At 40.7% G+C, this 24,527-nt stretch overlaps 1 protein-coding gene across 9 annotated transcripts in view; it reads left to right on the plus strand.

Annotated features, from left to right (window-relative positions):
• Hnrnpc (heterogeneous nuclear ribonucleoprotein C) overlaps window positions 1–10,569 on the plus strand; it is a 30,864-nt gene extending 20,295 nt beyond the window's left edge. For 4 of the 9 annotated variants that reach the window (XM_050129439.1, XM_050129443.1, XM_050129440.1 and 1 more), the window contains 6 exons: window positions 1,863–1,977; window positions 2,519–2,566; window positions 7,918–8,078; window positions 9,690–9,803; window positions 9,928–10,109; window positions 10,206–10,569. In XM_050129439.1, the coding sequence (XP_049985396.1) occupies window positions 1,863–1,977; window positions 2,519–2,566; window positions 7,918–8,078; window positions 9,690–9,803; window positions 9,928–10,109; window positions 10,206–10,289 (704 nt within the window). In that variant the 3' untranslated portion in view covers window positions 10,290–10,569. The remainder of the gene's footprint in view (window positions 1–1,862; window positions 1,978–2,518; window positions 2,567–7,917; window positions 8,079–9,689; window positions 9,804–9,927; window positions 10,110–10,205) is intronic. The other 5 variants (XM_050129444.1, XM_050129445.1, XM_050129447.1 and 2 more) reach the window with 5 other exon arrangements.
• Window positions 10,570–24,527: the final 13,958 nt, after the last annotated feature.

The raw sequence follows: 24,527 nt of genomic DNA on the forward strand, positions 1-24,527 counted from the left end.
TTCCATGTAGGTCTTTGTATTGTACACACCTTTGTATATAAGTAGGTGCATTGTGGGTAAACACTAAAGAACCAGAAAGGAAACCAAAAGGGTAAAAAGAGGCAGGGAGAAGGAGATACAGAGTACTTCTTTTTTGGTTTTTCAAGACAGGGTTTCTCTGTGGCTTTGGAGCCTGTCCTGGAACTAGCTCTGTAGACCAGGCTGGTCTCGAACTCACAGAGATCCGCCTGCCTCAGCCTCCCGAGTGCTGGGATTAAAGGCGTGTGCCACCACCACCCGGCACAGAGTACTTCTTAGAGACTGCTAAAACACTGAAAATGCCCTAGCATCTACTACTACTATGCTAATTAGGATATCATTACCTTCCTTTCTTGCTTGCTTTGATTCAGTTTATGAGCAGTGACTCTGGAAATAATGACTAGATTCTACATTGTATTTGTTGTTTAAAATTCTTTTTGTGTATTCCAATGGAGATGTTGAATAAATACAGTAATGTTACCTGAAAGAATTTTTTATCATAATCAACTTGGTAGTTTTATTCTACTGTCGTTATTTTACTGTTTATGTAATGGAAACTTTTATAAGAATAAATGAACTTATACATGGTTTGGAAATAAAAGGACTAGAAAAGCAAGGTTTTAGACATAAGGACTTAATGACAATGCATCTACTGTACTGGTCCTCATCTGAAATTTTCCATTTGTGACCTTGTTCTAGAGACCAGCTTTGATCTAGTGTTTGATTTTGCTTTTTTCCTTTAGACTTTTTGTTAGAACTAGTGAGAAAACTGTAGTGAGTGGCAGAGAAAGTAAATCTTTGGTTTAGTTCCTAAAAACAAGGTTGTATATTAAGAAGTTCATTTACTTTTATAATAATCTTACTGAATAATCAGGACAATTTGCTAGAGTCCTATTTCTGTCATGGGTCCTGGGAACCAGTTTTAGTCATTTTGCTTGGTCACATTTTTTAATGCATATTACTGTTTCAATAATTTTGTGCCCTTAAACTCAGAGAAAAGTTGTGTACACTTTGTGCACATGCACATGTCCTGGTCAGGATCCAGCTTACTACCTTAAGTTTTTCCCTTCTACCACGTGGGTAGAGGACATGGAGCTCAGGTTGTCAGAATTGGAGACTGGAGCTTTACCTGTGTTGCATTGCTATCTTGCAAATTGTATCGTATGTACTTTGAAATTTGTGTTTGCTCTCATTGGTTTGTATGTGTATAAGTTAATTCATTGTGTGAATAATAATAATTTGTTAGGTAATTTTTTTGTGTGGAGTTTAACTGATTGTAATAGTGATAAGAATTTTTCTTGCCTGGTGGTGGCCTTCACTCCCAGCACTTGGAGAGGCAGAGGCAGGTGAATCTCTGATTTACGAGAGCTAGTTCCAGGGCAGGCTCCAAAGCTACAGACAAAGCACATCTTCATTAATTTTCCCACGTTTATCTTTGCACATGGTCTTTTATGGTGAGTGTGTGTGAAATTTAAATAGAAACATTACTGGGCGAGGGACCTGTTAGTAGTAACCCCTGATGTGACATTCCTGAACTGTGTAAGTGCACAAGTAAACATCTATGAAAGATGAACTTTGCAAATGGGAGCTGAGCGTGGGGATAGATAGCAAAGAAAAAATTATAATGTTATGTCAGGACAGTTTTGGTATAAAACAGTACAGAAATGGGAAACTAGCTCTGTAAAAACCTTTAAAGTGAAAAGGAGAGGTAACGTTATACATCAGATAAATACAGTCTGAAATACGGGTTTTATTTGCTTTGCTAGAAGATATAATCCAGTCTTTTTGCCTTGAAGTTTTGTGTTTAATTTCCCCCCCTATCCCCTTTGTTTCCTTTTTTCCAGATATTAATCTGGCTGCAGAGCCAAAAGTGAACCGAGGGAAAGCAGGTGTGAAACGATCTGCAGCGGAGATGTACGGGTCAGTACCAGAACACCCTTCTCCGTCCCCTCTACTCAGGTCCGGAACTTTATTATTTATAACTGCATTGTGTCCATCAGTGGGCATCTTCTCTGTGTTTTCTGGATGTGGGGAGGGATAGTGCAATGTGTTTTCTATGTGCAAAAGTATAATGCTTATTAACTTGTGTTAACATACTTCCCCTTTTGCCCCTGTTTCCTAGCTCTCAGATTTGTGCTATTTAAGAATAATTTTATGAGTTTAGCATGAATTCAAGAGAAAATTGTTAGGTTCTAGGAAACTGGGGAATAAGGAAGAAAGAGGGATTATGGTTTAACAACTATTATTCTTTCATGGTTTTCAGTGTTCATGGTTTTCCTCATAAGTTATTTTGTTAATTCTCACCTGAGTAATTTGATCACTGCTTCTCCAGTGGTTTTAAGACAATATGGAGGGCAGTTGTTTTGTTTGAATAAATGGGGATTATTTGTTGCTAATCTTACTGACCAATTGTTGTGGTGGTTTGGCCTGTTTTCACCCCGTCTGCCTTTTGAATTAACAACAGCAACCCCAAAATAATCTTTTGGTATTTATTTTTCAGTTCCTCATTTGATTTGGACTATGACTTTCAACGGGATTATTATGACAGGTATGTATAAGGGTTTTTTCATTTTGGATATTCCTTAAAAGCCCATCACGCTCACATTCTCTTTAAGTAATGAATGACAGGTTTCAAATGCTGCCTGTGTGTGTGTGTGTGTGTGTGTGTGTGTGTGTGTGTGTGTTTTGGAGACAGGATTTCTCTGGCTTTGGAGCCTGTCCTGGAACTAGCTCTTGTAGACCAGGCTGACCCTCGAATTCACAGAGATCTGCTTGACTCTGCCTCCCGAGTGCTGGGATTAAAGGCATGTGCCACTACTGCCCTGCTCAAATACTGCTTTAACAAACCATACTCAAAATCTTTCTGTGTATTGGTTTGTGTGAATGTCTGCTTCATGTGTTGGAGGTCTAGTTGCTGAAGAGGCTTGTCAGATCAGCTGTTTTGCAGGCACATGTGAGGTGACAAGCATTGGTACTGTGGTTGGAATGTGGGTCATCAGGCAGTGGTCTCATTCCTGAGCCAGCTTGTACCCATATCACAGCATGGTGTTTTCGTTGATTTGAAAGGATCTGTATTAGAATAGAAAAGATCTCTAATGTTTAAACTCGCATAGTTTCCTTTGAATATAACTTTTAATGAACTAGGAAACATTAAGTCATGTATAATAGCAAATTGCTTTAAAAGCAACATTGCTAAGATTTCTAAGTGTGGACTATAGTTTACTTTTTTTTTTTCTTTTATTTTTTTCGAGACAAGGTTTCTTTGATGCCTGTCCTGGAACTACCTCTTGTAAACCAGGCTGGCCTTGAACAGAGAGATCTGCCTGCCTCCTGAGTGCTGGGCTTAAAGACATGCACCACCACCACCCTGCCTATAGTGTAGTTCTAACAAACAGGGGGATGCAAACATTTCTTACTTGGACCCTAAATGGCTTTAGTGTTTGTAGGACAACCATGAGGGTTTTGAGTGGGTAGAGTTAGGTGAGAGCAGACAGAAGTTATCATGGTACTAGATGTGGTGGTATGTGCACACCTTTGATCATGGCATGTAGTAGAAGCACATAGACCTACACAATGCAGTGTAGCTGTATTCTCAGGTCTGCTGTCTTCAGGAGTTGAACGTTACCAAAACATCTAAATAACCGGGCTCAGATCATCCCTTTTAGAGGGAAAGGATGGGGAGGGTCATAAGACCCTCTGCATCCACCTATCCCCAACCAGTTCTTTATCATGTGGCTTGGGATCTTAGGTCAGGGTTAATGGAAGGGCACATTCCATAAAACCTTGAGGGTGTCTTCTGTGTTGGTAAAATTCCTTCCAGTGTAGCTTCTTTATGAACTTCTGTGCTGTAATATGTACCTTCGTTTGTCATTGGGTCCTTATAATGAGTGATAAACTTGTACACACTCCCCAGGAAAGGAGGACTTTTTCTTTTTAAATTTGCACTGTTACTGCGTGTATGTTTGTGTGAGGGTGTTAGACTTTTGGAGTTACAGATGGTTTAGTCATAAGTAAGTAAGTTGGGAATTAAACCTGCGTCCTCTGGAAGAAGAGTCAGTGCTCCTAACTGATGAGCCATCTCTCAGCACCTATTGAACTGTGTGTATACATGTTCACACACAGGAATATGGAGGCCAGAAGTAAAAACCATGTTTTCAGTTAAGCATAGTAGGAAGGTGGGACTTTAAATGCATTTTAATGGGTGAACAGTACATATGAATGTTTGGAGGATATAGCTATTGCCATTTATTTAAAATACTTGAATTAGATACTTGCTTTTATTGGGCATCTCCCTTTTCATTTAACCTTTTTGGGCTAGCCTCACTTATACAACACGTATCACAAGCTCTATTTGTGATTATTTTTCTTTGAGCTTTCTTCGTATTCTTTATGTCTCCCCCAACTGCTGGTCTTAGAGGTTTATCAAGTTAGAAAATGGGTACTTTTTTTAAGATTTTAACTATTTTAATAGTATTCAAAGAATTGTATGTCTTTAAACCTTCTGTTTTATTTTCCAGACTGAATTTCTCTGTAACTGCATTTCTGAAACTCACTTTGAGTTGTATGCGGAAATATTGGTAGATTGGAGCAGCAGTAAGACACAGAGAATTATCTGGCCAAGGGAATTTCCAATAAGTTTTGAAAAGTTAGGGGTGCTGTGAAAGAAAGGATTAAAAAGTTCCTTTTTAATTTTGTTTTTTTGAGACAGGGTTTCCCTTTGTATCATCAGCTCTGGCTGTCCTGGAACTTATAGTTGTAGGCCTAGAACTTGGCAGCAATCATCCTGCCTCTTCTGCTGGGATTAAAAGGTTTGAACCAATTCACTGGCAGGATACAAAAGTTGTTAACAGTATTTTTAAACACCGCCTTTGAATTTTTTAAAGGATAAGCTGGAGGGAGGGGGGTGATCACAGTGTCATCCACTTGGAGCCTTACTAAGTGAAGACTGTAAAGACACACACTGTCCCAACTTTAAAGACTGGCATCATGAGAAGCAAGGAGCTGATAAGAAACCCTTGAAGTGTCCTAACAGCTTTGTTATATAAATAACAAATACAGGAGTGCATGGTTGTTCTGTAGTGGTAGAGGAAGTGTTTACTCAAGACAAAAATTGATTGGTCAGCAAAGAACTTTGTAACTCACAGTTAACTCCCCTTTGGAGCTAGATGCCACCTGGCATTCATTTTGTGTGGGTGGTCTTGTACAGAATACATCGTTGTTGGAATCACTAGAGTAACCAGATTCCTTTGTAGCTCATCTCTAATAGGGTTTAATGGTTCCTTTGTTTTTAAGAGACTTGTTGACCATGAACTCAGAGCTGTTTGCCTCAGGGATTAGTGATAGGAATTGCCTTGCCCTTGCCCAGTAAATCAGCTGCTTTGCAAGCCAGTATTTAGTGGGTGAGGAAGAGCATCTGAATTTGGATTACTAGGAAGATTCTGGCCTCTTCCCCACCCCTAAATTGGACCTGACAAGCGAGAGCAGTGTGACATGGTAATGCTAAATTCCCATGAAGTTAATGTTCAACACATGTGTCATAACCTAGATTACTTTTGTTCTGAAGTCTTTCAGAGAGATTACTGCTAAAATAGTGTATTAACTGATCAGCTTTTCATATTTAGTCTTCGAAAATTAAGAAAAGTAGATTCAAATGAAGGATTTCAGAGTCAGTTAGCACTCTTACCTTGCATATATTCGCGTGTCATGTTGACTCTGGTGCAGATTTTTGAATCACTATTCTTTTTTTGCAAGTATTCTAAAATCTACAAGGTGATCAGCTGGTTGTGTGTATTTAGTTTTGACTTTGATGTTAGTTTTTGCAGCCTCATGTAGCCCAGGTCTGCTTAAAGATCCTTTTTGCCTCAGCACTCCTGAGTGCTGTGATTACAGTGTACCACCTCACCTGGCTTGTTTTCTTACAAGATGTGTGCCCTAGTATGTTTAAGTTGTCCAAAGCATTCTTAGTGTTGAAATGTTTTCATTTAGAGGTGTAGTAACTTGGTATAATTGTTTCAAAACTCCCTGTGGCTTCCTTATGTAAGAGGTAGATGGTTTATATACTTGTATCCCTCTCTATATCCTACTCAGGAGCCCAGCTGTATTTTCTCTAGATTACTTTTCTCTAGATTACTGATATCTGTGAGGAATACCGTGTATAGTGATTAAACTGTATTGCTTAGCAAATGACTCAAACTTGTGTAAATCTTTCAAATTGTTGAAATGTCTGGAATTGGATGTAATAACAGAAATGATAATGGGTGATTGGCATGTAATTCCAGCACTCAGAAGGTTGTCAAATTGAGGCTAGCCTGTCAAATACAAGAATAAAAGAAACAAGTGCAAATCACACAATATAATGGGGAAAAAGGATTCCTTTAGTCCCCCGCCCCCTAAGACACGGATTTCTTTGTAGTGCTGGAATTAAAGTTGTGAGCCACCATCACTTGCCTAACAAATAAATCTACAGAGTATGCTAACTCTAAAACATCACTCTGCTTAAAAGGACCTAAATATTTTTTAACCCTTGTTCTGTGTTCACTAAAGAGTTTATGTGACAAGAGACTAATAAGATGTTCTATAGTTTTTTCTCATTTTCGCACTGATCTTTATTAAAAGTATATTTGTTGTTGCAAATTTAGAGGATGAAAACACAATTTTTAGATAATTAAGCAGTCTCTGTTTCAGAAAAATGCAGATAAGAGTAGCAGGTGCATTATTTCTGTCTGCTGTACCTGCTTTTGTTGTTTCAAGTAGGACCTCACTTTGTAGCGCTCTTCCTGGGACTCCTGGGACTCACTGTACAGACCACGCTGGTCTTAAACAATCAGAGATCCACCTGCCTCTGCAGTACTAATGGCATGTGCTTTATTAAATGTTTATTAACTTATTGTTAATTCAGAAAGTGTTAAGGCCTAAGATTCAGGGATTCTTAGGCAACCTTGAACAATAAGAAATAGCTGTAGTAAACTTTGTCTTACAGAAATGAAGGTAAATGGGAGAACTGTTGGTTAAAATGGTAGAGCTGGACAAACCAGTGTAACATACATTTTCAAATCGACAAATATAATTGGTCTTCGTTCCATTAAGCTGATTTAAGTTACCTTTTACTTGTGATGGATGTTCTATGGAATGGAAGTCCTCCAAGTGGTCCTGACTGGCTTTAAGTATGGTGTGCCAGCCATACCTCTGCACACTAAAATAAGTAATTGTAGTAAGATGTTTCCACATTGGTGGTGGGCAGTCATGTGGCCAGAGGAAAACTTGTGGCTTCTTCTTCCCCAAATTCCAGAGATCAAATCCAGCTCATTAGGTTTGGCAGCAAATGCTTTAATGTGCTGCTGTCTTACCTGTCCTCTGATTAGCTGTGGGTTATTTTTTTTTTTCCTATTTAAGGTGAAAAATTTAGGTGGCTGAACTTTGTAATTATAGTAGCAGCATTTTTGTTTATGTGATCAGACTTTGTTAAAAATGAATACCTTGGGGGCTGGAGAGATGGCTGAGTGGTTAGGAGCATTGCTTGCTCTTCCAAAGGTCCTGAGTTCAATTCCCGGCAACCACATGGTGGCTCACAACCATCTGTAATGAGTTCTGGTGCCCTCTTCTGGCCTGCAGACACACAGACCGAATATTGTATGTATAATAAATATTTTAAAAAATGAATACCTTGGTAAATTTTAGTCATTTTATGAGCATTACACTTGACTTTATGTTGATTGCTTAAAAAGCAATTCATTATAAGTAACATTCTGTCGAAAGTGTCAAAGAGGAAATAAACATTGTTCTTAACCAGCCAAGCCTATCCAATGATTTTTCCTGCGGTGGTATTTCAACAGAGTGGAGTTTTGAATCTCCCCAAACAGAATTCTGTTGTAAGACTTTTCCCATCCCCCACCCCCATAGGATGTACAGTTACCCAGCACGTGTTCCTCCTCCTCCTCCTATTGCTCGAGCGGTGGTGCCTTCTAAACGCCAACGTGTTTCTGGAAACACCTCTCGGAGGGGCAAAAGTGGATTCAATTCGAAGAGTGGACAACGGGGCTCTTCTTCCAAATCCGGAAAATGTAAGTGTTAATTTGCTTTTATCATGGTGTGGTGTTTGTTCAATGCCTTCTACCTCCAAATTTTATTTTTATTTACATATATGTATGTAGGGCGGGCCTATTGAGCTCAGAGTGGGTGTTGATTCCTGGAGTTACAGATGTGAGATACCCAGCATAGGTACTGAGAACTTCTGCAAGAATAACAAACTTAGCCACTTCTCCAGCCTGTATTTATTTTAAATTAAGGGCATTGCTACAGTTAATATAACTGGTATGTGTGTATGAACTTGACACAGTGAGATGAGGGGTGAGTTCAGTTGGTAAAGTTGCTGCACTGCAGGGGATGCAGATCTGAGTTTGGGTTTTGAGCATACATAGAAAACAGAAGTACCTTACTTTAACTACCTTGGCAGGGTGGGGGTGGTTGAGAGCGACTTGCAACCTGGACTTGCAAAATCAGTGAATTCCTGTTTCATTGAGAGATCCTTTAGTAGTCACGGCTTTAGCCCCCACATTAGGGAGGCAGGAGCAGGCACATAGCGAAAGCCTGTTTTCTCTTAATGTGTGGTGGTACACAACTTTTAAGTCCTAGCTCTTGGGAGATGGGCAGGAGGATCTCTTGAGTTCAGCCTGGTCAACAAACTAACAAGTTACAGAACAGTAATAGCTTCAAAGTTACAAAGAGAAACCCTCTTGAAAAACCCACAAAAGAAAAACATTCCCTCCTCCATAATAAAGAACAATATTGTATGACACTTGACATTGCTTCTGACTTATTCAGGAACACAAACCAAGGAAAAAGTAGTGATTAAGAATTTCAGGTTAGGGGCTGGAAAGATGGCTCAGTGGTTAAGAGCATTGCCTGCTCTTCCAAAGGTTCTGAGTTCAATTCCAGGCAACCACATGGTGGCTCACAAACCATCTGTAATGAGGTCTGGTGCCCTCTTCTGGCCATGCGGACATATTGTATACATAATAAATAAATATTTAAAAAAAACTTTAAAAAAAATTTCAGGTTAAAAAGGCTGATATGTGGCACAACTTTAATCCTAGCAGAAGCAGAGGGATCTGTGAGTTCTGTGACAAGTTCTCATTAACATAAGTCATTTACCAACTGAAGATAAAGGTTTCTGTTACTTAGCTGGTGGTAATGACATGCAACTTTAATCCCAGCACAGGTTTCAGGACAGCCAGGGGTACTCAGAAATCCTGTCCCCTGCCCCCCCCCCCCAAAAAAAAGTCTCCATTACTTATTGTTGTGGTTGTTAACCTCATCCAAATTGTTTCTTTTCTTTTCTTTTTTTTTTTTTAAATATAGCTGTTAAAACAATTTCCCCCTATGGTGCTCAAAAAACCCAGCACCTAGAAAGAGACTCTTTTCTTGGTGTGGGTTTTTTTTTTTTTTTTTTTTTTTTTTTTTTTTTTTTTTTTTTTTTTTGGTTTTTCGAGACAGGGTTTCTCTGCAGCTTTGAAGCCTGTCCTGGAACTAGTTCTTATAGACCAGGCTGGCCTCCAACTCAAAGAGATCTGCCTGCCTCGGTCTCCCAAGTGCTGTGATTAAAGTCGTGCAAGAGACCATTTTCAACAACTGGTAAATTATGTTTTATTCTAATCTTATGTATTTGTTAACAGTGAAAGGTGATGACCTTCAGGCCATTAAGAAGGAGCTGACTCAGATAAAACAAAAAGTGGATTCTCTGCTGGAAAGCCTGGAAAAAATTGAAAAAGAACAAAGCAAACAAGCAGGTAGTTTAATGTATTTGCAAATTGGGATGTTTGGGAAGGGCATTTATTTGTTTGTAAGACTATCCTTGTTCTTTGATTAATGAGAGTTCTCCATATCCTGTGGGCAACCCTTGCCCCTGGACAGACTTGTCCTTCTCCTCCCCAGTAGAGATGAAGAATGAGAAGTCGGAGGAGGAGCAGAGCAGCGCCTCCGTGAAGAAAGACGAGACGAACGTCAAGATGGAGTCTGAGGCAGGCGCAGATGACTCTGCCGAGGAGGGAGACCTGCTGGATGACGATGACAATGAGGATCGAGGGGATGATCAGGTGATCACCTGGGGATAGGAGGGGAAGTTGGGGACTGTGGTCCAGGGAGACAGGGAACACCTCTAACGCCACTTTATTGGTTTCCATTTCTCACAGCTGGAGCTGATCAAGGACGATGAAAAAGAAGCTGAGGAAGGAGAGGATGACAGAGACAGCGCCAATGGGGAGGATGACTCCTAAGCACATAGCGGAGTTTAGAGATCTTATCCTGTTATTCATTTACCTAGGCGCTTGTGAGAGATGGAAGTAACACCAGATCCTCTCCCCTAGTGTCTTCAGCACAGTCTCACTGTTTGCCCTCTCCCTCTCCTGTGTTCATTGATTCATAATTGCCTTGCGCCTAGTTCCATTCTCACTTCCTTTGAGGCTCCTTAGTAGTTTTGTTAAGTCTTACCCTGTAAGTTTTGCTTTTAATTTTGATACCTCTTTGACTTAACAATAAAAAGATGTATGGTTTTTATCAACTGTCTCCAAAATAATCTCTTGTTATGCAGGGAGTACAGTTCTTCCCATTCATATAATTTCAGTAGTTGCTTCCCTAACTGCAGAGACATCTCATTTACTTGTGATCCCTGAGAGCAGCTTTGCATTAGAGGTGTGTGTTTTCCCTCACTTGAGTGGGGCTGTTCAACACGAATGTAACCATGTATTTTTGTGAATGAGAGTTGGCATGTCGAATGCATCTTACAGGAAAATAGTGTAATAGTCTTAATATTTGTTTTCTAAAGTTAATACCATGGGTTATTTTTGTGAACAGCCTGATGTTTGGGATCTTTTTCTCAAAATAAACAATTCCTTATTAAACCAGGAATTTGAAGGAAAAAACTGATTTTTATTATAATTGCTTTTTTTAATTGACTTCTGCAAATCTTACCAGATTATATTAAAGTTTTTTTGAGTCATAATCATGTGTACCAATATAAATTAAAATAATTTCAAATGAATGTTAATTTTAAATTATATTGACATGGAGTGGTCTATTGTTTCAGTTACTGTTTAGAAGCCTAGTTAATTTTTATTGGATTCCCATCCTGGCCTCACAGTTACTGAATATTTGTCTTTCAGAACACTGAGAGTACAAGGAGGGAGGGCTAATATCTGTATGAGCTTATCCTTGCTAGATTAGTTTGTCATTGCGAATGATGTACCACTTTTTCAAGGCAGAGTTCCTGTATAGCTTTTGGGCCTGTCTTCGAAACTGCTCTGTAAACCCAGCTGGCCTTGAACTCACAGAGATCCACCTGTCTCTGCCTCCAAAGTACTGGCATTAGAGGTGTGTGTCACTAACATGGCCCAGCTTAAGAACCAACATTCTAAGTCTAAAAATGTGAAAAGGTTTTGAAGCTTGCTTGTTACTTGGCTTGGTCCTGACAGTCAGTTTATTTTTGATTTACCCCTATTTTTCTGTATAGTGGGCTATAAAACCTGGCCATTTATGAACATAGACTTCGTATTTTTCAAAATATCATTCTGTTTAGCAGATGGTGCTAGCTTGTGTTTTCATCCTGTGCACAGTAGATAAACATTTCCTTTTATGTAACAAATGGTAACAACTGAGTTACAAGTAGAATGACTTATCTGAGAGCTATATATACCATTGGGTCCCACCCCCCACCCATATGATCCTAGATTTTCCTGTGAACACTCACACATTTAACTATACTGAGTTAAAAGTAGAATGACTATTTGGGGGCTACCCTTGGGTCCCATGCCCCCACCTGTATGATCTTGGTGTATCCTGGGTTTTCACGTGAACACTCACATTTAACTGTACTGAGTTTTTAGCTAGTTGTTTAGATTCTGTGTTCCATGTTACAACCTGCTGAACCACCCTTGGGCCATCTAGAAGCAGGTAGTCAAGGGAAGGATCTAGATCTTAGATGGATATTTTATTCTGTCATAGGCATGTTAGATTTTTAAGAGTAGCGGGGGTGTAATCTAGTGTTTATCAGATGCCCAAGATAGGAATAAATAAAACCTATTTGATGTGTTGGTGTTTTCAAGATGTTGGGGCAGATTCAGTTCAGAATAGAGCATCTTCTTTAGCTCATATTTCTGGTCCTTACTGTCTTTTCAGGTGAATTTATAATTTATCCAAGAATGCAGATAGAAAATCTGAGAAAAGAGTAGAATTACACTTTTCATTCATCACCAAAACTATCAGTACTCTTAATCCTAATAAGGACATTGTATGCTTTAGGCCTCAGCGTCCTGTGTCATTTTCTTTGCCTAGAAAAGAAAACAATTAGCTGGGTGGTGATGGCGCACTCAGGAGGCAGAGCCAGGTGGATCTCTGAGTTAGAGACCAGCCTGGTCTACAAGAGCTTGTTCCAGGACAGGCTCCAAAACCACAGAGAAACCCTGTCTTGAAAAAAAAAAAAAAAACCAAAAAAAAATTGCAAGGTAGTGTTGGCACATGCCTTTAATTCCAGGTTTTGGGAGGCAGAGGCAGGCAGATCTCTTTGAGTTTGAGGCCATATGGTCTACAAGAGCTAATTCCAGGACAGGCTCCAGAGAAAGCCTGCCTAGATATATGTACTTGCTTTGACATTCAGGGTCCTAGGCCAACAAAGCATGTTGTTTTATCTGGTTACAGAAGTTGACTGGGCGTCTGTAGTAGTGGGCTAACTCATTTGTTTTGAAGAAGGTTAGTGGCATTAACATTTGGATCAGATGGTAGGTGTTTTAGGTCCATTTAGGTGCTTTGTTGTGAACATGTTAGATCCCCTGCAATGGCAGTAACAGTTGTGAGCTGTGTTGGTGCTGGAAATTGAGCCTGGATATTCTGGAAGAGCAACCACTGAGCCATCTCTCTAGATCCTCTAGGTATATTTTTCAAACTTCTGGGGGGGGGAGTATTGGATTTTAATTAAGAAATAACTATTTATTTGGGACACTTTTGATAACAAAATAAAGGTGCTCTCATGTATTCGAAGCCAGGCTTTGCATCACCAATTTGAGGATGATTTCAAACTTAAAATCCTCTTTTACGCACCAGTGTTGGACTTATAAATGTACTACCATGCTAATAGATGAAAAATAGAGAATGAAAATTTCTAGTACAGTTTTTTACCTTTTGCTAAGGGTTTATAACCAAGAGCATGCCACCTGGATGTTGACACTAGGCTACTATCCCAGTCAAGTTGCAGATGCTGATAGTTTTACATTTTGAAGACTATTCTTTGGGATCTTGGTATCAGTGGAATCAGGAGACTGACAGTTGTCAGGTTATCAAATACTCGTACATATCCATTTGAAGAACATCTTAAGGCTCAATGTTCTAAGACTTTAGAATAACAATTTCTCATTTTCTAGTTTTTACAGTGAACAGGGTAAATTAGAAAAGGATAGCTGGGTGGTTGTGGTACACGCCTTTAATACCAGAACTCAGGAGGCAGAGGTAGGTGTATTTCTGAGTTTGAGGGCAGCCTGGTCTACAGAGGGTGTTGGAGGCGGTAGCCGTTTTTTGGTCCTGGCAGCCTGTCTAGCTTAGACCAGAAATAATTACACAGAAACTGTATTAATTAAATCACTGCTTGGCTCATTAACTTATTGGCTAACTCATTAATTCCTATTGCTATGTGGCAGTGGCGTAGGCAAAGTTTCACCACACCTGGCTCCATGGTGTCAACTCTAACACCACTTTCCTCCCATGCTATAGGCTCAAAGCAGTTCTTTATTCATTAACCAATAAAAGCAACACAGAAGGACCTCCCACACCATTTCCCGTTTTCTGTTTAAACAAAAAGGAAGGTTTTAACAGTAAAATTATCAAGAATAACAGTTACAATGTCTGCTTTATCTTTTATCATAGGTAATATATTCTACTAGGGTCCTTGATGGAATTGAATTTATAGTTATAGTTATCCTTAGTTATATTACCTAAGTAAACAGGAAGCACATTGTTAGCAACTTCCAAAACTAGACAGAGACGTCTTGCTCCTGGACAGTCACCCAAAGTTCTGTTCCATTGGGGCACCCATCTTCAGCCCACAGGCCCAAAGTATTCAGCAAACTTCCATGAAGCAGAAAATTTCAAAGACATTTCTGTCTATATTGACAGTTTGTCATTTTTCTCTGTGGCCTGCAGAATGTTTAGCAGACTTTTTCATAAAGCAGGAACCCCGAAGGATCTCTCACCTTTGGGCAAGTTTAGCAGTCATCACTCTGCGGGTCCTGCATGTTTAGCTCATCAAACAGTCCAGGCAAGAGTAATCTCTTGCCCAAATGGCTTGTAAACTCCATGAAGAGCCTCTTTGATGCTCATCTTTCTTTTGAAGTAGATTGGTTCTACCAAGAGCAGATGTGTCTCATTGTCATGAAAAGTCTTAAGCTCTCAAAACATTTTTTTATTATGTAAAAAATAAACATAATTGTATATTATGTCTGTGTGTATGCCTGAAGGCCAGAAGAGGGCGCCAGACCTCTTTACAGATGGTTGTGAGCCACCATGTGGTTGCCGGGAATTGAACTCAGGACCTTTGGAAGAGCAGGCAATGCTCTTAACCACTGAGCCATCTCTCCAGCCTCTCAAAACATTTTAAATGCCATATTTTGAAGGTCTGGAATATTTGAAGAATACCTGAAATGTACTCTATACATACCAGAAAATCAAGTATGACTATAAGCTTGACTATTATAGATGAGTATTATATTTCTTGTTACATTTTTAAGTGAATTGCACAAATGTACCTTAAGATCAGAAATACATATACACATAACAAAATTGACCTTAAATTTGTATCAATAAACCAAGATCTGAGCCAGGAGGTGGTGGCCCACGCCTATGGGAGGCAGAGGCAGGCGGGTGGGTCTCTGTGAATTCGAGGCCAGCCTGGTCTACAAGAGCTAGTTCCAGGACAGGAACCAAAAACTACGGAGAAACCCTGTCTCGAGAAATCAAAAAAAAAAAAAAAAAAAAAAAAAAAAAAAAAAAAAAAAAAAAAAAAAAAAAAAAAAAAAAAAAAAAAAAAAAAAAAAAAAAAACCCAAGATCGATACCAATGCAAATTATTCAAATCTGTATCATATCCCCCTTTAGAATGCAAACAGACAATATTTGGAAATAGAAGCATAGTTTTCTCCACAGGGCTGCTGTTAATCAGGCCGTTCATGGTGCCATCCTGTGTGCTCATCTCAGTCATCTGAGTCAGCAGTTGGGTGAAGTAATTTTTTGAGGGTGTTCAAGGTGGCCTTTCATGTGTTTGTGCTCTATCAAAACCACTCCAGTCCTGAAGCAATCCACAGGTTCTCATCCTCTGTGGAAATGAGAAGAATCGCTTTTCCAAAGCAACATATCCTTAGACCCAAATTTGTTAATCATGATACCTTTATAATATGCATTCTGGTTTAGCTTAGCAGCCTATGCAAAGAAATGTCTCTCTACTTAGCTCATTCACAGTCAAAAACATTCAAAGAACACATATATAATCCAGATTCTCTGAATTTTCCATTTTTATGTGGCTCATTTTTCTTTACTCTGTCCCTTTAAAGACTGTAGTTTTATTTTTTAAGAAAAACATTTTTTATAGCGCTCTGTACTTTTTTCTTCTCTCCTAAGCCTACATTCATTTATCCAACACTGACCATTTAGAGTTCTTTTATGTCTGAATCTGTCCTTATTGAGTTATCTGTAATTCTTTACTATCTATCTTGAAGAGCTTTTAAAATGGTAAGCAGCTTGTTTGCAGTTGCCTTAGATGCTGGCTCCGCCTCTCCACTTTTAAAATGGTGGAGGTACTATTACTGCCAACTCCAGGGCTGCCAGGTAGGAGCCATGCTCAGCACTTTAACTCTGAGAATGAGTGTGCACACACAAACTCCCTTTATCTAAGTAATAGCTAAATATGCCCTGCAGCGCACTGCGTGGCCTGGAAATATCTATGTATGGTGGCAGGAGTCCACCATGCTCTCCTGCCTGTGCATGCCTAGCAGTCCTGATCTGCCACCCGCACAGGCAGGGGGATGCTGAGCTGGTCTCAGCTACTTTCCTATTAATCCCAGTGATTCAGACACCTGCCTTCAGAGAGCTGCAGCACACCACCAGCCAGGAAAAAAAAAAAAATGAGGTTTAACTTTTTCTGTGTCTAGAGTTCCTTTTCAACCTTTTTTTTTTTTTTTTTTTTTTTTGGTTTTACATGGATTTACTCCACCATGTTGGTGTGCCAGTTTGTTGGAGGAAGCTGCTCGTTAGTTCCCAGCTGCTCAGTTCCAGTACCTCCAGGGCTCCAGAGAAAAAACAAAATTGGCCACTGAGAAGGATGTAGTGGAAAGGGAATTAGGGATTGTTAGTTGAGTCTTACATAGTATAAAACACTTGGTAACAGGCTAGGCTTGCAGTACTAGCATGTGTTTTGAGTTGTTTTCTGGTGTGTACTGTTTGAGCATCTGGCAAGCAGGACAGTTACTGAAGTGAGTTCTTCCCTCGGTTCTAGGGAGTGAGCTCAGTTTTGTCAGTTTTCATGGTAAGCACTTTTTCCTTCATGGACCCATCTTCTTGGCCCTGATGTTTAGATATTTGAACTATAGAGGACATTTAGTAAGATCCGTTAGAGGCTGGTATGTGAGCAGTTTATTAGTCTGCCTTATAGTCAGTAAATATTTAATACAGGATGGGAAACAATTGGCCACATAGGTTTTCCTTTTGTTAGTTGACCTTAGTTTGAAAAACAGCTGTAGCAATGGCAAGGAATTAGAAATTAAGGTGTAGTGCCCTGATAATCAGCTGAGAAAGATGGTGAATTCATGGCCAATATAAATGATTTAATGTACATGCATATGGGCTACTAAGTAGGTAGTCTAAAACCACACTGGTTTGGGGTCAGTGCTGTAGAATCCTTTATAGTGCAATGTTCATTCTGAATTGTTGCAGGGTTTCAGTTTTTGGATGAACATAAAGAGCCCCAGTTTCATCTACAAAATAAATCTGGGAGTAATAAGTTCTACATTAGAATTTTTAGTATTAAAGTTAGTCCAAGAAAGTAAACCATGGGCTCAGGAATAGGTCTGATCAGACTTTGATTCCTACCATAGTAAAAAGAAATCAAGTTCTTAAAACTGGTTCAGAAAGTAATGTTAAAATTCACTGCTGGTGGTGGCGCACGCCTTTAATCCCAGCACTCTGGAGGCAGAGGCAGGTGGAGACCAGTCTGGGCTACTTCAGGACAGCCAGAGAAACTCTGTTTCGAAAACAAAAACAAAAAAGGGGGATAATAAACACTGCGTGTGTGTGTGTGTGTATGTGTGTGCACGTGTGTATGTGCGTGCACTTTGAGTGTATATGGAAACATCGTGGGGTGGAACGCATGCAAAGCCAGAGTGCTAGTGTCCAGTTTTATCTTTTTTTTTTTTTTTTTTTTTTTTTTTATTTTCGAGACGGGGTTTCTCTGTAGCTTTTGGTTCCTGTCCTGGAACTAGCTCTGTAGACCAGGCTGGCCTCGAACTCACAGAGATCTGCCTGCCTCTGCCTCCAGAGTGCTGGGATTAAAGGCGTTAAAAGAGTTTTATCTCTTATCTGTTCTTTGTGGCAGGCATACTGGTTATTTTACCTGTATAAATGTCTATAAGCCATAAGTATACCTGGTACAGCTGTCAGAAGAGTTCATAGTACCCGAACTGGAGTTGCTGGCGGTTGTTAACCACGCTCTTGGTGCTGGGAAACCAGCTTCAGATTGGCTAACACTCAGCAGACACCAGTGAGCGTCCTGCCAGGATAACACGTGAATGGGCTACACAGGCTTTTCTATGTGAGTGCTAGGATTTGAACTGTATTTTATGTTAAAACCTGCTGAACTGCCCTTAACCCATCTAGAAACAGGTCAGAGCCGAGCAGCTAAGGATCTGGATCTCGGATGGGTATTTTATTTCCAGTCATAGACACGTCAGATTTTCCTAGAGTTGTGGGGATGTAATCTAGTGTTTATCCAGGTTCAGCCTAAACCCCCAGCACTGTAAATAATACACAAATGGCTTGAGAGAAATCCAGGGTCATTGTGGTTAATAAAAATGTTGAATAGTTTTCCCTTGATACAAGTCACACTTAACATACTACAGATTACACACATAACATACTACATATTAAAGCAATGATATTTGCAAAATTTTTTTTTCGTGACAGTTTTTCAGAAACAGTCCTGGGTGCCCTGGAACTCAGTCTTGTAGACCAGGCTGGCCTTGATCTGCCTGCCTCTGCCTCCCGAGTGCTGGGATTAAAGGTGTGTGCCACCACCACTTATCTAATATTTAATTTTAATTCCAACTTGATCCCAGTTGTGGGAGATACATCTCCAACTGGGCAAAGCCAACTTTGAAGGAAGACGGGTGGGTTATGGTCATAGGTCTTTCAGAGTTGTTGCCTTCGGGAGTTTGATCAGCTAGGTAGGAGGTTAATATCTTGTCATAGTTTGAAGAACAGCTACCACCAGAGTGCAGAAACACTTGCATTTTGGTTATTCTGCTCACCACTCCTAAGACTTTAAGACTTGAGGAAATCTTGTGACAATGGAACAAATGGATTTTGAAATATGTCAGTGTGAATGAATCAGATTTTAAGTTGTTTTTCAATAGTTGTGTATAGTTACTTCATGGTATCAGTGACTACTGTGAAGTTCCTAGACAAGTGTTGGTTATTTTTTTAATTTTTTTTAAAGACTGAATGTATGCATAGTGTTTTGTCTGTATGTATGCATGCATGCCAGTAGAGGGCTGTGAGTCACCAGGTGGTTGCTGGTTGAACTCACAACCTCTGGAAGAACAGCCATCTCTCCAGCCCAACAAGTGTTGGTTATTACTCCAGACAGTACAAGCAGGTGGTACATCCCAAGATAACTGCATGCTTCTAGTTTGTGATAGTGTCCCAGGCCCTAGACCCTGGAAGAGTGCATCTGAGGCCATGTGCGTCTGCAGCATATGAGACAGCCCGTGTTGCTCACACCTTTAAAAGATAGGCCTGTACTACTTAGTTTTCCTCTTGGAGTATTTCTTCTTGTCACTTACTATAGACTTTAGGCAGGATTCTATTCCTGAAGCAACTCGTTTCAAAGTTGTAGATAAATTAGGCTCAAAGTCTCATAGTTGACCAACCCGTAGTCAGAATTTTAATCTATGGTTTGACTTTCCCATGGGTTTTCTTTTCTCTCTTTAGTATTTTGAGACAGTTTCTCTGTGTTACCCTGGATGTCCTGGAACTTGGATACACCAGTGCTGGCATTTAGAAGGCAAGCTCCATCATGCCTGACTGTCCATGGATTTTTCAGCCTTAAAAGAAGAGATGGTATCTTGAACTCAATGATCATTTTCCAATAGTAGATGAAAACTCTAGGGAATAAATTCCATATTTTTCTCTCCAACACAGGATTGTGATATTTTATAGACCCAAAATGTTGCTGGGAAATGCCTTTTTAAGAGCTAAATTTGCTGGGTGGTAGTTAATTCCAGCATTCAGGAGGCAGAGTCAAAAAGATCTCTGAGTTTGAGGCCAGCCTGGTCTCCACAGTGAGTTCCAGGACAGCCAGGGCTGTCTTGAAAAACCAAGCCAAACCACAAAACAAAAACCCTAAATTCTGGTTTTGTTTCAGAGATAAAAGAACAGTATCTTCTACCCTCCATAACCTTTTTTCATGATTTCTGCTGGCTCTTGATGAATTTTCTTCATGTCCTTGGTGTAATCTCAAAAACACTTGCTCAGTCAACTTGCTCTTTATCCCTGATGGCTTGAGTTTGGTCCCTGGTCTAAGGTGTGAGGAGAGAGCTGACTCTGGAGTTGTCCTTGTCTCCTTATGTGCACCATGCCATGGCACACACACTCACCACACACATCACACAAAGCGATGTGCCTTCGAAGGCACTTACAAATGTCACCTGAAACCTACACAAGCCACAAATGAGCCACGCCAGCTCTGCAATTTCCTGTCTTCTCAAGATGGCAGATCTATGAATCTACTCGGATTCAATGACTCAATTCCATCCATTTCCATGTTACTGCTTGGCTAAAAGCTTTAAATGTTCCCATCAAAGCTTGGGAATCTTGTAATATGAAGTCTGACTTGTCTGTTCATGCAGTAAAGGCATAAGAATCAATGTACCAAAGCTTTCTTGACTGTCTTAAACTGTCTCAACCAGAGAACTTCTTGGCGTCAGTAGCATAACTAGCCAGTCAGACCCAATTGCCAGTCTCTCTTACCCAGGCCCTCAGCATTAGCTTTAGAGTCTGTGACTTACTTTCGTCCCCAGCTGAGCCTTTTCTATGAGGTACATAGGCAGGAAATGCTTCAGTTGTATGCTTACCCAGGATTGGATGTAGGTAGTGGGTAGGCAAACAGGAAATACATCAGGATATATGCTTGTCCCTGATTAGACTTGATGGCAAATACAGTGGCCTCGTGGGGTTTTTAAGTCTCTGCAAGGCCATTTCTTAGGAATCCAGAGATGGACCTGGCCAGGTCTTATCCTCCTGGCCAGTATTTAATTAAAGCCTGTGGTGGTGGATTAACAGAACGTGTGCATTAGTGTGCCAGAGGCCAGCACTGGGAACTGGTCCTTTTCTTCTTGCATGTGGTGTGGGCTATCACATGACCTGATATCCTGTCTGGCCGGAATGAATATATTCTAAAGAGAGGCTTGTACTCTCTCTGGCTTTCAGACTAAAGAGAATGGACCTCAGGAAGTTAGAATTATCTGGAGTCTCTTTCTACGAGAGGATATCAGTAAAAAGGATGGTAATGTCAGTCAGGGGTGGAACTTGTCTCCTAGAGAAAGATTTAGAATTTGCAGATGAAGAACCCTGGAGCTGAGGACATGATGGGAGGGTCCAGAGCTTGCTGGACTGCTTGGTCATGCATCTCTTTTGTTATTTAAACCCTACCCATGTGTCAGGACCCTGGCAATGGATCCTGGGGGTGGGTCACTGGACTTCTTTGTTCCTCTTCTCAATGTTGTTATGTTGAATAAATCTCTCTCTCTCTCTCATTTTTTAATATTAATTTGGCTTTTGTAATTAGCTTACTAAGGACATGTGACTGAACATGGCTTGTTGGGGCACAGTCTGTGACCTTGATGTCCAGTAAAAATCAAAGCCAGGTTGTCAGGCTTGGTGGCAAGTGCCTTTACTGGATTAGCTATCTTGCTGGCCATTTTCCTTTTTGATATGAAATCTCTTACTGAATCTGGACCTCAGCCTTGTAAGTAGAATTTCATGTTGTTGAACCCTTGCCTCTGGGTGTGGAGGTTGGCTGCTATCCACAGAGAAGACTCCCCTGTCTGCTCTGCTGACACTGCCTGCGGGTGAGCATTTAATGGAGCACGCGTCTTCTTTACAGCCTCTGTCCATCTGGAGAGATGTATTCCCAATTGTCTTTCTCACCAATTTTCCAGTCATGGTCCTTTCAAGTTGCCAAATCCAGCTCAAACACTGGCTGCAAACTATGATGTTGGTAAACTGAGTCACTCAGCATGATTGAGAGAGACATTGGGGGCACAATGAAGCCTTGAAGGAGCAGGGGGCTCGAACCCCAAGCAACCTCTCACAAGCGTATTTATTAGACAAAAGCAATCTTTGGAGTACGCTAAATTCCTCATACCAGAGTCCCGGGTTTAACCTGTTTCTTGAAGGAACATGTCACCTCTGCAGTCTCAGCCTTCATTTGGCACTGTTTGAAGTGTTCAATAATGCAAGGCTTCCTGGTTTGCCAATGCCATCTTGTGACTGAGAGCACACAAAGCCTATAAAACTACTTCAGAAAACAACTTTATAAACCACAGGCAACAACTGCTGTTTTCCTCAATGATTTCTTCAAAGCCTAAGTACATGTAAAAACAATTACTTCATTCTGATGTTTATACCAGACACAACGACCCTACTAGATTTCCCACTACACCATTAGCCAGTGTATAATTAGTGTGGGAGGTCCTTCTGTTTGTATGTTGCTTTCATTGCTTCATCAATAAAGAAACTGCTTGGCCTGATAGGGCAAAACTTAGGTAGGCAGAGAAGACAGAACTAAATTCTGAGAGGAAGAAAACAGTCAGAGAGACACTATGGAGCTACCAGAGACAGATGTGCTGACTTTTTCCCAGTAGGCCACTGCCACGTGGTGATACAGATGAATAGAAATGGGTTAAATCAAGATGTGAGAGTTAGCCAATAAGAGGCTAGAGTCAATGGGCCAAGCAGTAATTTAATTAATACAGTTTCTATGTAGTTATTTCAGGTGTATGCTAGCTGGGCAGCCCGGATCAAAAGCAGGCCCTCTCTCCTTCAACATATAATCACACATTTGGCCATTTTTTCCTTCTAAGCAAAACTGTGCTTTGCCCAAAGTTCTTTCTACTACAGGGATTTCCCTACATCACTGTTGTTCAGGGTTGGCCCAGAAACAGGCTGTAATGATACATCTGTCCCATACCTAATGCATCTGCAATCAGGCCCACTCTTCCTTCATAGCCAACCAGTCATAGGGCGCACCCCAGGAAGCCACAGGCACATGTTAGGAGATGGTGGTGGTTTCACTGTAAATCACCCCCATAATCTCATAGGGAGTGGCACTATTAGGAGGTGTGCCTTTGGAGTAGATGCGGTCTTGTTGGAGGAAGTATCACTTTGAATGTAGGCTTTGAGGTCTCCTATATGCTTGAACCACAGCCAGCATCTTAGACCATTTTGAGTCTCCAGCACCACGTCTGCCTGCATGTCATCATGCTCCCCGCCAGGATGGTAATGGGCTGAACTTCTGAAACTGTAAGCTGCCACCTCAATTAAATGTTTATTTCTTTATAAGAGTTGCCATGCCAACCCCCCCCCCCAAAAAAAAAGAGTTGCCATGGTCATGGTGTCTCTTCATAACAATAGAGGCTCTAACTAAGACAATGATAATGGTTTGAACCTCCGAACTATAAGCAAGCCATGATAATTAGATATTTTCCTTTATAAGAGTTGCTGTAGTCATTGTGTCTCTCCACAGCAATAGAAACCCTAAGACAGGGGCAGAAGGCTTTGAGCAGGAATGAAAATCCGAGGCATTTGGTTCAACTTTTCCTGTGTTTGTGCTTCAGACCTACTTGAGCCTGGCTGTGTATACACACACACACACACACACACACACACACACACACACACACACACACAAAATATGTGTATGTGTGTGTGTGGTTTTTTTTCCATAGCAAGTCTTGATGATTGAGTGTCAAGCACTTTACCAAGTGAGCCATCTCCCCAAATTCTGTTATTTACCTTTCTTTAATATGCCATCACCTTGTTAAAAGGCCATACGTTCCTTGAGGAAAGGACAGAAGAAAGATCAACAGTAAAACCTTTGGTAGGGATCATAAACCAGCTCAAGTCATACACAGGTTGAGGGAACAATCTCTGTTGTTGTCAGTAAGATATTCTCCCCTTTGCATGCTTGTAAGGCATGAAGAAGAATGTCGTAGTGGGGGCTGGCACGGCCTAAGACAATCCCAAACAAGCCAATCTCTCATGGCCGACCTACAACCTCTCATTAGTTTGTCTCTGGAACATGGGTTTTCCCCACGGGACACTCAACAGTAAGAACTTTTGGGGAAAGGAGAGGTCCATTAAATTACCCTTTCTGACTGTGCTCCCATCTTTCCTAGAAAACAGGACTCTCAGGAATCTGTGTAACTGTAACAGAGTCCCAGACCTTAGTAGGCCCCGAGACTCTGTGACCCAGAACCGTTCAGCATGGAGAGAGCACCACCTGCCAAAACTAAGACAGAGGCCTAGTCATAGCAGTCCACAGTTCGGGGAGTCTCTACACATGCCAACCTTCCTTTTCAATTTCCTTAGCTGATGTATGTCAAGCTAGGATGTGGCTTTTATGTTAAAAGCTCACCCGGAGAAAGGCTGGGGACTACGCTGGGATTCCAACTATCCGTGTAGTCACGGTCAACTCATGAAGACTTTCTGTTGACTTAAGCCTGTGTCTGAGGACAGACTATCCCACAATAGAAGGCTATCAGAAGGCCAACTGGAAGGCTGCCTGTGCTGTTGCCTTCATATGTGCCCCTTACCCCCATGAAACCCCAGGCCCTGTCTCTATGACTACCTAATAGGAGCTAAACAAGCTGTCCTACCTGTCTCTAGTCTGAGGCTCTGGGCATCCTCTTGGGACTTGGAATAGAAATAGCCGGGCTGGGGAATTCTTTATATCAATTGACCTCTCTGCCAGATCTCAGAAAGCATTAAAGAAAGAACAGATCAATTTGATACCTTTCATGATAAACTCAATTCTTTTTGTTTTGTTTATGTTTTGGGACAGGGTTTCTCTGTGTAGCCCTGGCTGTCTTGGAACTTGCTCTGTAGACCAGGCTGGCCTTGAAAAATTAAAGGCCTCTGCTACCCAGACCAACTCAATCCTCCCTCCATCTCTCCCTCTTTCCCTCTCTCCCTCCTTCCCTTCCTCCC

Source organism: Alexandromys fortis, unplaced genomic scaffold, assembly GCF_014885135.2.
Source record: "Alexandromys fortis isolate MF-2015 unplaced genomic scaffold, M_Fortis_MF-2015_v1.1 scaffold_285, whole genome shotgun sequence".
In the NCBI taxonomy this organism is placed as follows: Eukaryota; Metazoa; Chordata; class Mammalia; order Rodentia; family Cricetidae; genus Alexandromys; species Alexandromys fortis.